Source organism: Orbicella franksi, chromosome 10 (genome assembly GCF_964199315.1).
Source record: "Orbicella franksi chromosome 10, jaOrbFran1.1, whole genome shotgun sequence".
NCBI lineage: Eukaryota > Metazoa > Cnidaria > Anthozoa > Scleractinia > Merulinidae > Orbicella > Orbicella franksi.
Genome location: NC_138154.1, coordinates 24,539,118 through 24,550,229, shown reverse-complemented (window position 1 = coordinate 24,550,229; position 11,112 = coordinate 24,539,118). Strand labels below are relative to the sequence as shown.

General features: G+C 39.0%; 1 protein-coding gene across 1 annotated transcript; it reads left to right on the top strand.

Annotated features, from left to right (window-relative positions):
* The first annotated feature begins 1,044 nt into the window (after nt 1–1,044).
* On the top strand, nt 1,045–2,586 carry LOC145500618 (uncharacterized). The gene has a single exon (XM_081480141.1). It carries the CDS (start codon nt 1,311–1,313, stop codon nt 1,854–1,856), a length of 546 nt encoding a protein of 181 aa, XP_081336267.1. The 5' UTR covers nt 1,045–1,310; the 3' UTR covers nt 1,857–2,586.
* Nucleotides 2,587–11,112: the final 8,526 nt, after the last annotated feature.

The following is an 11,112-nucleotide window of genomic DNA, read 5'->3' as shown; positions in this document are numbered from 1 at the left end:
TTTCCGACTTGTGCATGGCAATCCTGAACTCCATGCACCATCGATCAGTATTCTAGGTTCTTTAAAAAATTCAGAGTCTGGGCATCTTACTTTCCTGAGATCACTGCTTTGCCTACAAGGCCGCCAGACGTCGCTCTTTACGTAGAGCATCTTATCGAAAGTGATACAAGTTCCTCCGTACTTCATCATGCTTCTTGTGGTATTTCGTGGGCTAACAAGCTCTATGGTTTTCCTGATCCATGTCACGATCCTTTGGTAAAGAACATTCTCGAGGCAGGTGTCCTGATTTCCGCTAAACCAGTGGCTAGAAAGGAGCCAGTTGCTCCTGAGATGATTTCTTCAATATGTTCAAAGTATGCCTCGCCATCTGCTAACCTGTCTAGTCTCCGAATTGCAGCTTTATTTATTACTGCTTATTGTGCATTTCTACGCTTTGATTAGGTAGCTAAGTTGCGCTGTTGTGATGTAAATTTCTATAATTTGGATTACGTTAAGATAATTATTACTAACACTAAGACTGACGCGTACAAGGATGGTTCCTCAGTTCTTTTGGCTCGGACAGGTACTGTCACTTGTCCCTATACGTTACAGTTCTCGTTATTTTCATCTCGCTGCTTTGAATTGCAATTCTAGCGATTTTGTATTTGGCAATCTTGTTTATCGTAAGTCCACTCTTAGTTATTCTTTAGGTTCGCGACCTATATCCTATACCAGGGCTAGGGAGCTTTTGCTTAATTCCTTAGTTGAACTTGGTTTTCCTAAGTCTAGTTATGGTTTGCCAGCGACTTCGACATGTTAATGAAGTTCTTATCTTATCTTATCTTATCTTATAGCTTAAGATCAGGTGGTGGCTCTGCCGTCGCGAATGCTGGCATCAGCGATCGTTTTTTTAAACGACACGGTCGTTGGAAATCGGATCGTGCAAAGGACGGCTATGTTAAAGACAAAATCAATTCCCTTCTTTCAGTCTCTCGTTCCCTAGGTCTATAATTCTCTTTAAATTGCGCTTTATCTTCGAAATGGGGCAATTTATGTCTCATCAATAAACGAGATGTCCCCTCTTATATGAGTGAGTTAAAAATATTTTGTTTTCGTTTCACTGCAGAGTGATTAGACAACGACTATATTTTTTCACGTAGTTATTATAAGATAGTTTTGTTCTGGTATGTAGATTCGTTGGTATGCAGGCTACGTAATTATACTAAGAGGTTAAAATTTAAGGAGTTTGTCCGTCAGGAGTTGTCACTTCGACGGCATCTCCGCTTTTGATCAGTTCATTTTGGAAATTTTGTTTTAGTAAATTTCGAGCAATGCTTGATCCACCGCTGGAGACTGCATCATCCCAACCTCAGTCGACAGACGTTTCTAATTCTGACATGATCTCGCTGATTTCTTCTCTCCTTGATGCGAAGTTGCAGAAAACATTTGGTGATTTCAAGCGATCATTAGACGAACGCGAGGTTGAGACTCGGCGAGAACTGAAGAAATTGAAAACAGAGTCTAAGGCAGCTAGTTCACTTCAGTTTAAAGGTAACAGAAACCAGTTTGAGTTTAATACGCAGCTCCTTGACTGCCTTGATCTGGCTATCTCCAATTTGTCCGAGGTAAACCTGCTGGGTGTTCAAGAACATCTCCAAAAGGCCAAGTCTGACTTCGAGAAACGCATTAAGTTCATGATCCGCTTTGCTGACAAAAGTCCCGCTGGCTGGGCTGTAGTTGAGGAATATGAGTCCGACGAGCTTGCCGAAAATTCTGAAGACGAGAAGAAACTTCGAGCGGCTGAGCGACGTGCGCTTACCAATATTAAACAAGAAGTCTTCCAAACCTCGTGTTTTAAGGATTTCAAGAGCTCCTGAATCCCGAGATTTTCAAGCTACACAAGGGTCTGGGTCTTCTGTTTTCACTACATCTCTTCCATTTTCTGCCGCTCACTCTAATTTTCGTCAGCCCTTTCGTGCCGCCCGACAAGTCCAGCCTTCGGACGTGTGCTTTAACTGCAATCAGCGAGGACACTGGGCTAATTCGCCAGCCTGCCCTCTTTTCTACAAGACAAGAGGTAGTTTCACCAACACTGGCGCCATTTCAACGTCCACAAAGTCAACCACCGTCTGATTGGGCAAATGTTCCTGGAAGATTGGGTCCAGATAAGTAATCTGACTTTGACTTTGACTTGGATCACATTTCTCTTGATTCTAGCTTTGCTGAATATTTTGAAGGCTCTAGTCAGGTTATTGTTCAGGGTAGGCTTAAATCGAATATTTCTTATTGGTAAAGCATTGGTGCCTCTAAGTTTATTTTAGATACTCTAAGTTTTGGTTATAAGATCCCCTTTTCATGGGAACCTACAAGTGTTATTCTTACTAATAATCGCTCAGCTTTGGGTGAGAGTAATTTTGTAGAATCCGCTATTCAAGAGTTACTTAGTGTTGGCTCTATTGTGTCGTGTACTTACCCGCCTGACGTGGTCAATCCATTGTCAGTTTCTGTATAGTCAAGTGGTAAGAAGAGGCTCATATTAGACCTCAGACATGTTAATTTCTTTGTAAATAAGTCCAAAATTAAGTTTGAGGATGCCCAGTCCATGCTAAATTTTTTCATCGGCGATTCTCCTAGTTTGTGAGTTTATTCTTTCGATATTAATTCAGGGTACCATCATGTTGAAATCTACCCCTCACATTAGAGATTTCTCGGTTTTTCGTGGGTTTTCAATGGCGTTCGAAAATATTTTAAGTTTTGTCGTTCTGCCTTTTGATCTTTCTACGGGCCCTAACATTTTCACCAAAGTTATGCGTACCCTCGTCAAGCACTGGCGTGGTCAGGCCATCCGCATTGTAATTTATTTAGAGGATGATTTAGGGGTATGTGATTCGGATACTTGCCTTCGACAATCTTTGTTGGTGCATTCTGATTTGATTAGTTCGGGGTTCGTTCCAAATAAGGATAAATGTATGTGGATCCCTGTTCAGTTGCTTCGCTGGCTTGGTTTTCATTGGGATTTTGCAGGGGTTTATTGTCTATTCCTGAAGATAAGATATTAGTCTTCCTTGCGTCCATTAGGAAGGTTTCTAGTTGTCATATAGTTACTGTAAGGCTGCTGGCTCAGGTTACCGGGCGTATCATTACCTCTATGCTTTTTTTTTGGCCATATTTGCAAGTTTATGACGAAAGCACTGCATTCTGTTATTGACAGCAGAGCGTATTGAAACGGCAGGGTTTTTCGTACTACTGAAGCTATTTCTAAGTTAAATTATTGATGTTCCAATGCTCGAGCACTTATATAATTAAATTCTAGACCTTTTGTCTATCCAGTTAATATCCCTCATCACACTGTATATTCCGATGCTAGTAAAGTTGCTTGCGCTTCTATTATTTATGTTGAGGTCGCCGGAGGGGTTTCCTGTTGCCCACAAGAATTTTGACGATCTTGACATGAAGCAAAACTCCACTTGAAGGGAGTTGAAGTCTGTTAGTTTTGCTTTAAGAAGTTTTACTCCCATTTTGCATAATTCCTCTGCTAAGCTTTATACTGATAATAAAGCCGTAGCGTTCATTACAGATTCTGTGAGCAATAAGCCGCATTTGAATGCTATTGCTAAGGATGTTTTCTGTTTTACTTCTGTTCATGGTATTGGGTTGTCAGTGGAATGGATTCCCGGTACGCTTAATCAGAAAGCTGATTATTACAGCAAGATCGTTGATTTTGACGACTGGTGTGTTTCCAACGATTATTTTCGTGAAATTTATTGTCGATGGGGTCCTTTCACCGTAGATTGTTTTGCTAGTTATTGAAATACCAAGTTGCCTAGGTTCCATTCGCGCTTTTACAGTCCTAACACTTTGGTTGTAGATGCTCTTAGTCATATGTGGGAAGGTGAAAATTGTTGGCTGCTCCCTCCCGTTAGCCTTGTCACCCAAGTTATTGAGTATTTCAAATTATGCAAGTGCGTAGGCGCTCTTGTGGTCCCTTATTGGTTATCTGCCATTTTTTGGCCGTGCATTATTAATAAAGATCGTTCTTTCCGTAGTTATATTCTTGACTTCCTTTATGTTGCTAAAGGGAAGCGAGTTTTTGTGCATGGTGCTAATAAGAATTGCATTTTTGGTTCTGATAATTTTAGTTCTCCTGTCCTTTTCTTACGTGTTAATGGAGCCAGTTAAATGAGAGGCGGCCCAAGCTCTCAATGTTATCCTTTTTTTTCCTTTTTATGCGAACGTTCGGGCTAACGTGACATGTGGCATGTACTATTACATAACGACCGAATATGACCACGCGAAACATGACACGTCCATATGCTGCAAGGCGGGAGTCATGTTTCGCGTGGTCAAATTCGGTCGTTATGTGATAGTACATGCCATATGTCACGTTAGCCTGAACGTTCGCATAAAAAGGAAAAAAAAAAAAGAGAACATTGAGAGCTTGGGCCGCCTGTGGTTAAATTTAAGGCATTAGTCTGTAGTTTTTGCGTCATGAGCTCTCGGAATTAAAGTGTTTGCCACTTGGCTTTGTGGGTTTGTTTCTTTTGCCGCTGGGCATTTGCGCACTTGCTTTATTTCTGGTCGCCACTGGGCTTTTTTCACGGCCACTAGTAGCAGTCAGTGTTGAGATTTGTTGCTTGCTGTATTCCCCACTGGACTATCTGCCTATACCTGAGACTATCTTTCTGTTTAATTTGTCATTATTTAAAATTCTTGTTCTATTTTTTTTTCTGCACAAGGTGATATTGTTTTTGAGCGGACTAGTTCCCCCCTACAGAATCCTGAACTCAGAAGACTTGCCAGTCCGTTTCCGACTTGTGCATGGCAATCCTGAACTCCATGCACCATCGATCAGTATTCTAGGTTCTTTAAAAAATTCAGAGTCTGGGCATCTTACTTTCCTGAGATCACTGCTTTGCCTACAAGGCCGCCAGACGTCGCTCTTTACGTAGAGCATCTTATCGAAAGTGATACAAGTTCCTTCGTACTTATTCATGCTTCTTGTGGTATTTCGTGGGTTAACAAGCTCTATGGTTTTCCTGATCCATGTCACGATCCTTTGGTAAAGAACATTCTCGAGGCAGGTGTCCTGATTTCCGCTAAACCAGTGGCTAGAAAGGAGCCAGTTGCTCCTGAGATGATTTCTTCAATATGTTCAAAGTATGCCTCGCCATCTGCTAACCTGTCTAGTCTCCGAATTGCAGCTTTATTTATTACTGCTTATTGTGCATTTCTACGCTTTGATTAGGTAGCTAAGTTGTGCTGTTGTGATGTAAATTTCTATAATTTGGATTACGTTAAGATAATTATTACTAACACTAAGACTGACGCGTACAAGGATGGTTCCTCAGCTCTTTTGGCTCGGACAGGTACTGTCACTTGTCCCTATACGTTACAGTTCTCGTTATTTTCATCTCGCTGCTTTGAATTGCAATTCTAGCGATTTTGTATTTGGCAATCTTGTTTATCGTAAGTCCACTCTTAGTTATTCTTTAGGTTCGCGACCTATATCCTATACCAGGGCTAGGGAGCTTTTGCTTAATTCCTTAGTTGAACTTGGTTTTCCTAAGTCTAGTTATGGTTTGCCAGCGACTTCGACATGTTAATGAAGTTCTTATCTTATCTTATCTTATCTTATAGCTTAAGATCAGGTGGTGGCTCTGCCGCCGCGAATGCTGGCATCAGCGATCGTTTGTTTAAACGACACGGTCGTTGGAAATCGGATCGTGCAAAGGACGGCTATGTTAAAGACAACATCAATTCCCTTCTTTCAGTTTCTCGTTCCCTAGGTCTATAATTCTCTTTAAATTGCGCTTTATCTTCGAAATGGGGCAATTTATGTCTGATCAATAAACGAGATGCCCCCTCCTATATGACTGAGTTAGAAAATATTTTGTTTTCGTTTCAGTGCAGAGTGATTAGACAACGACTATATTTTTTCACGTAGTTATTATAAGATAGTTTTGTTCTGGTATGTAGATTCGTTGGTATGGAGGCTACGTAATTATACTAAGAGGTTAAAATTTAAGGAGTTTGTCCGTCAGGAGTTGTCACTTCGACGGCATCTCCGCTTTTGATCAGTTCATTTTGGAAATCGTGTTTTGTTTTAGTAAATTTCCGTGTTTTTGTTTATTACGTTTATTCTGCTAATAACTACCCTAGTGCAATCTATGTCTGATCAATAAACGAGATGCCCCCTCCTATATGACTGATGTTTTCTTACTTATACTAAGTTAGAAATCATTTTGTTTTCGTTTCACTGCAGAGTGATTAGACAACAAGTCCTTATTTAAGAAGGGTTCAAAGTCGAACGGGGAAGGCGTGGGGGGGGGGGGGGGAGTGGTCAATCTTTGTACCTTAAAGAGCAAACAGATCATTATCGTGAATGCTTTTGCATGATAAAGCAACATACTTCATAGGGAGTGTACTAATTCTGTCCGATGCGACCTTTTGCAAGTTACGAGCTGTATTGAATGAGGGTCTGAATGAGGTTAACCGACCAGCGACAAAGGGCGAGAAATATTACTGACTACTGACAAAACGAAAAGTACCGACTGGCGACCAAAAAAATAACTGAGATTTACCGACAACCGACAAAGTAATGAAATTTCAACCGACCGCCGACACGAGGACCCATCCCCCCCCCCTCCCATTTAGACCCTCTTTAATTTCACCACAGTTTTTAAAAAGTCGCTCTTTCAAGGTTAAATAGGTGCTTAATACTTTTAAAATTAATGCACGGTAATAGAATGTTAAGTTTCAATGTTCAAGAAAAACAAAACATGTCCAAGGGAAACAAAACACAATCAAGGTATCTGTTGTCGGTAAATAAACTGTCCGATGTGTCACAATTTCGAAACAGTCACCCCTCTTGTGCAAAGAATCTCAGTCGTTGGTTATCAATACTGTCAATAGCGTCCTTCAGTCGTAGATTGCTGTTGAGGTGACATTTCAAGACAACATGTCAATGTTTTCATGATCAATATTCGAGCGAATGACCTCTTAACCAAGATATAAAGTAATATAGGTCCATTGCGAGTTAAGTTGTTTTTCTTTCAATTGAATACTTCAATCTTAATTAATAAATCTCAACAAGAGATATTCTTTTAATCTCAATTGATGTTTTCCCTTGGTATCAAAAGTGTACGCGGTCAATTCCTTTTGATGGTCGAGATCCAGCTATCGCTAACAAATCTGGTGAATAGGCAACAAAACGGAATGATAAAATAGTAAAAAAGTCAGTGTCAAGGACATGTAAATAAGATGCTCCGACTTCCTTGAGCGATACAGTACTTATCAAACCATCCGTGGTAGAGGCGGATGGCGGGGGCTGACCTGAAAGAAAATCAGCCTAATTGAACATTTTCGGGCCCTTTAGATCTCAATTTTTCCCATGCAAACTGTTGGGTGTTTAGCTAACAGAATCGATTAACCGATCTTATATTGCTTCTTTACACGATCTACCTCAGCGGAGGTTTGTTTGTTCTTAGAACTTCCATGGAAACTTAACTGCTCCCCTTGAAATACCGGTTATATGAAGTTATTCTTATACAACTAAGTCCATCCAATATCATAGTTTCTTGACCAACCTGATCTCAACTGACCATAGCTAAAACAAATATACCTGATATCAGTATGCAATGCTTTTTAGAATCAGGTCAGCTATCGAACAAATTCCTGTCATATTTTATGAATTATATAATGCAAATAAAATCAAATGAACCATGTATAAAAGAAAGCTCTAGCTCTGTAACATTTTAAAGTTATTCATCTGAAAGAAATAACTGGACAGAGAGCGGATAAATGGATTTTACATATACTTTTCTAGTAAGGAATATTACTACTAAGGTTATTGCAATCTTAGATTTTATGATTCTCAAAGTTTAACTTTAAAAGGTCTAATCTTTTGTGTTTTGCCCTCGTTAGGTTTCTCTCTTTTTCGTTAAACGTGCTCTTTATTGTATATTATAGAGCATGTTACCTTGTTTGAGAGCTTTAAAAACACCCAATGTTTGCTGCTTGAAGGAAATGCCACATTGAAACGGTTTCAGCCGAAGGGTAGTTACAGACAGAGTTTTTGGGCGTTTAAGAACGTATATTAAAGGACTGCGAGACATCAAAGATCTTTATTTCTTGCGAAATTTTAACAACGGCGCAGTTTCCCGATTTACTCATCACTCAATGGCCATGTTATAATTGAAGATACATTTTATTTCCGCTATTTGGAACGCTCTGGGGAAACGAAAAATAGTTCGAAATAGCGGGAATTCGAAATAAGCGAGTTCGAATTAGCTGGATCTAATTGTATCATTTCTTCATCCCTATGTAGGCTGCTGCTGTGTGCTTACTGGTCCCTGTGGAAACTACAACTCTAGGGAGCCTTCAGTCACTTTTAAGAAAAAAAAGCGACGACTGTCCCGGTAATCTTTTACAGATTCACTTTGATGGAAATAGAACCGAGGCAAAATGCAATGGACAATCCACAAAGACCTTAACAACTAGTAAGTCTTAGTAAAAACTTCACTAGTGTTATTGCCCTAAGGTCCCAAATTTACGAACTGATCATTAATTTCTGATACAGAAGCCCGTTATATGCGGTTTCTCGAGGGGCGAGAAACCGCGCGCAAACGCGCACAAACTATTATAAAAATGGCTTTAGCTATAGTAGCGTCATTCTTTGGACTAGATCTTACATTGTAAATTTTCAATTCGTATTTTGTAATTATTCTTTATTGTTTATTTGCACACGATCCCACAAGCTGCAAGCTCAATTGCTTATTGTGTTTAAATAAAGGTTACTTACTTACTTACTTACTTACTTACTTACTTACTTACCGTCTTACTTGTGACTTAAGGGAAGCAGAGTCTCTGAGGCAGTTTAAATGCCTACTCGAATGAGATGTATAGGCACGGCATTCGTGGAAAGCAGCTTTTTTATTTTATCATTTTTATGATATTAGATATTAGGAATTGAAAACATTTGTAGTTTTAGCTGACGAGTTTTTTACCGCGTTAAAATAAATAAAGATTGTCTTGCCCGTATTGTTTAATCGAATGAGATTGAATGCTGTCTAGTAGGATCAGTAATTGAAATTGTTTGAAGAAATGTTCCCTAATAGTGTATTTTGTATTTCAAAGGATTTACGATTGAGGATACCAAAGCCGGAAAGAAGTGCATCCAATACAGTGATGAACAAGACGGTAACACACGCTACTACGCGCTGAAGGTCATTAACAGGACAAGGGTCACGCCGACGGTCACTTTTATGGTGAGTTAAAACTACCTATAAGCGTCTATTGGCAAGTTTATTTCATACACACTTTTTACTGATATTATAGTTCTACTGTGGGCAGTACCGGGCCGTAACACTGTTGAATTTATTGGACATGCACTACTAAGTTGAAATTTGGACAGAAGGATGATTTCTTTCCACCTACGCTAGATATGAAATTCCTGAGTTTGTTGACGTTCTTCATACACAAACGAAACGATTTTGTTGTTTTGGTGCGAGCGATCTATGAAAACAACAGTATTCAAGAAAACTAAGAGACTATGATCTAGTATCTTGAAAAAAGTCAAATTTGGCGGAAACATTGCCCTAGATCGATCAGCTGTATAATATCCGAAGTCTATATAGAAACATGCAACTCAACAGCTTTATTGGCTTAGCCATCATGGTATATGAGTAATTCACCTTTTGCTGTTCATGTACAGAAAATATCCATTCATTTGTGTCCAAATTATGGTCAATATACTATCATTAACACCAATATGACCTTCATTTTGGCTTAAGGAACGTTCAAGAATAACATTTACATATGTATTAACATTCAAAATCATCAAAAGATAAACAATAGTTTCCCTTGACATTCATTGGCTGTAAATGTATTTTCATTTTTGTGGAATGAAATTCGTTGTCACGAAACGACAATCATTTCCACTTTTGGACAATCTTCTTTCAATAAAAGACTTTCAATAACAGAATTTGCATGAGAACTCACAATCAATTGCATTATTATACAACCATATCCGTGAAGATGACAGTCTTTAGTATGTTGAGACAGACATAACCGTGTTTTCAACTAACGTTAAGAGAAAACAATAGCTCATCAGCGTAATTCTTTTGAACAGAGATGTTGTGGTTCTGTTAGCTTTGATTTCATTAAACCTGCCACAACCGTGGCCAGATTTATCCAACACAGTTGTTTGTTTACATTTTAAATCTGGTCCTTATCGGAAAGTACGTGGCCGGAAATGCAAGCAGAGCTCGCGCAGTGTTGGGCCTTGTTTTGAACGCATGCCTTGATGTAAACAAATGATATTATGGCTGTAATGTTTGTCTCAACGCACTTAATATTGTCACCTTCACGGATATGGTTATACAATAATGTAATTGATTGTGAGTTCTCATGCAAATTCTGTTATTGAAAGTCTTTTGTTGAAAAAGGATTGTCCAAAAGTGTAAATGACTGTCGTTTCGTGACAACGAAATTCATTTCGACAGAAATGAAAATACATTTACAGGCAATGAATGTCAAAGTAAAGTATTGTTTATCTTTTGATGATTTTGAATGTTAATACATATGTTAATGTTATTCTTGAACGTTCCTTACGCGGAAATGAAGGTCATATTGGTGTTAATGAGAGTATATTGACCATAATGAAATAAATTTGGACACAAATGAATGGATATTGTCTGTAAATGAACAGCAAAAGGTGGTAATATATAGATTTAGCCAAGCCTAAAAGCGGAGCTTCTGGACCGGATTGTTCAAAGCTCGATTAAGCTAACCCAGGATAAGCGAGAATTTTGATTTGATTTTGTAACTTTGCGGTCAGGTTTTCTGTATTTTTTTTGGCCATCTGTTTTGAGTTTGAATAAACTCAAACTACAAAAACAAAAGTAGTGAAAAACATCTGTATAAAAGATAAATTTATGATTTTGTTAACTTTAAACCATGGGTTGGCTTTATGTAGACTGAATTTGAGCCGCCTCCTCCGCTCGCTGAGTCACTCGGGGAGAGAGACGTCTGAACGCACCGGGCGACAATGCTGTCCGGTGATGTGACTATCAAAAACCTGGTAGTGGTTCTGATTGGTTGCCGTGTTAATTTATTCGCCCGACTCGAATGATT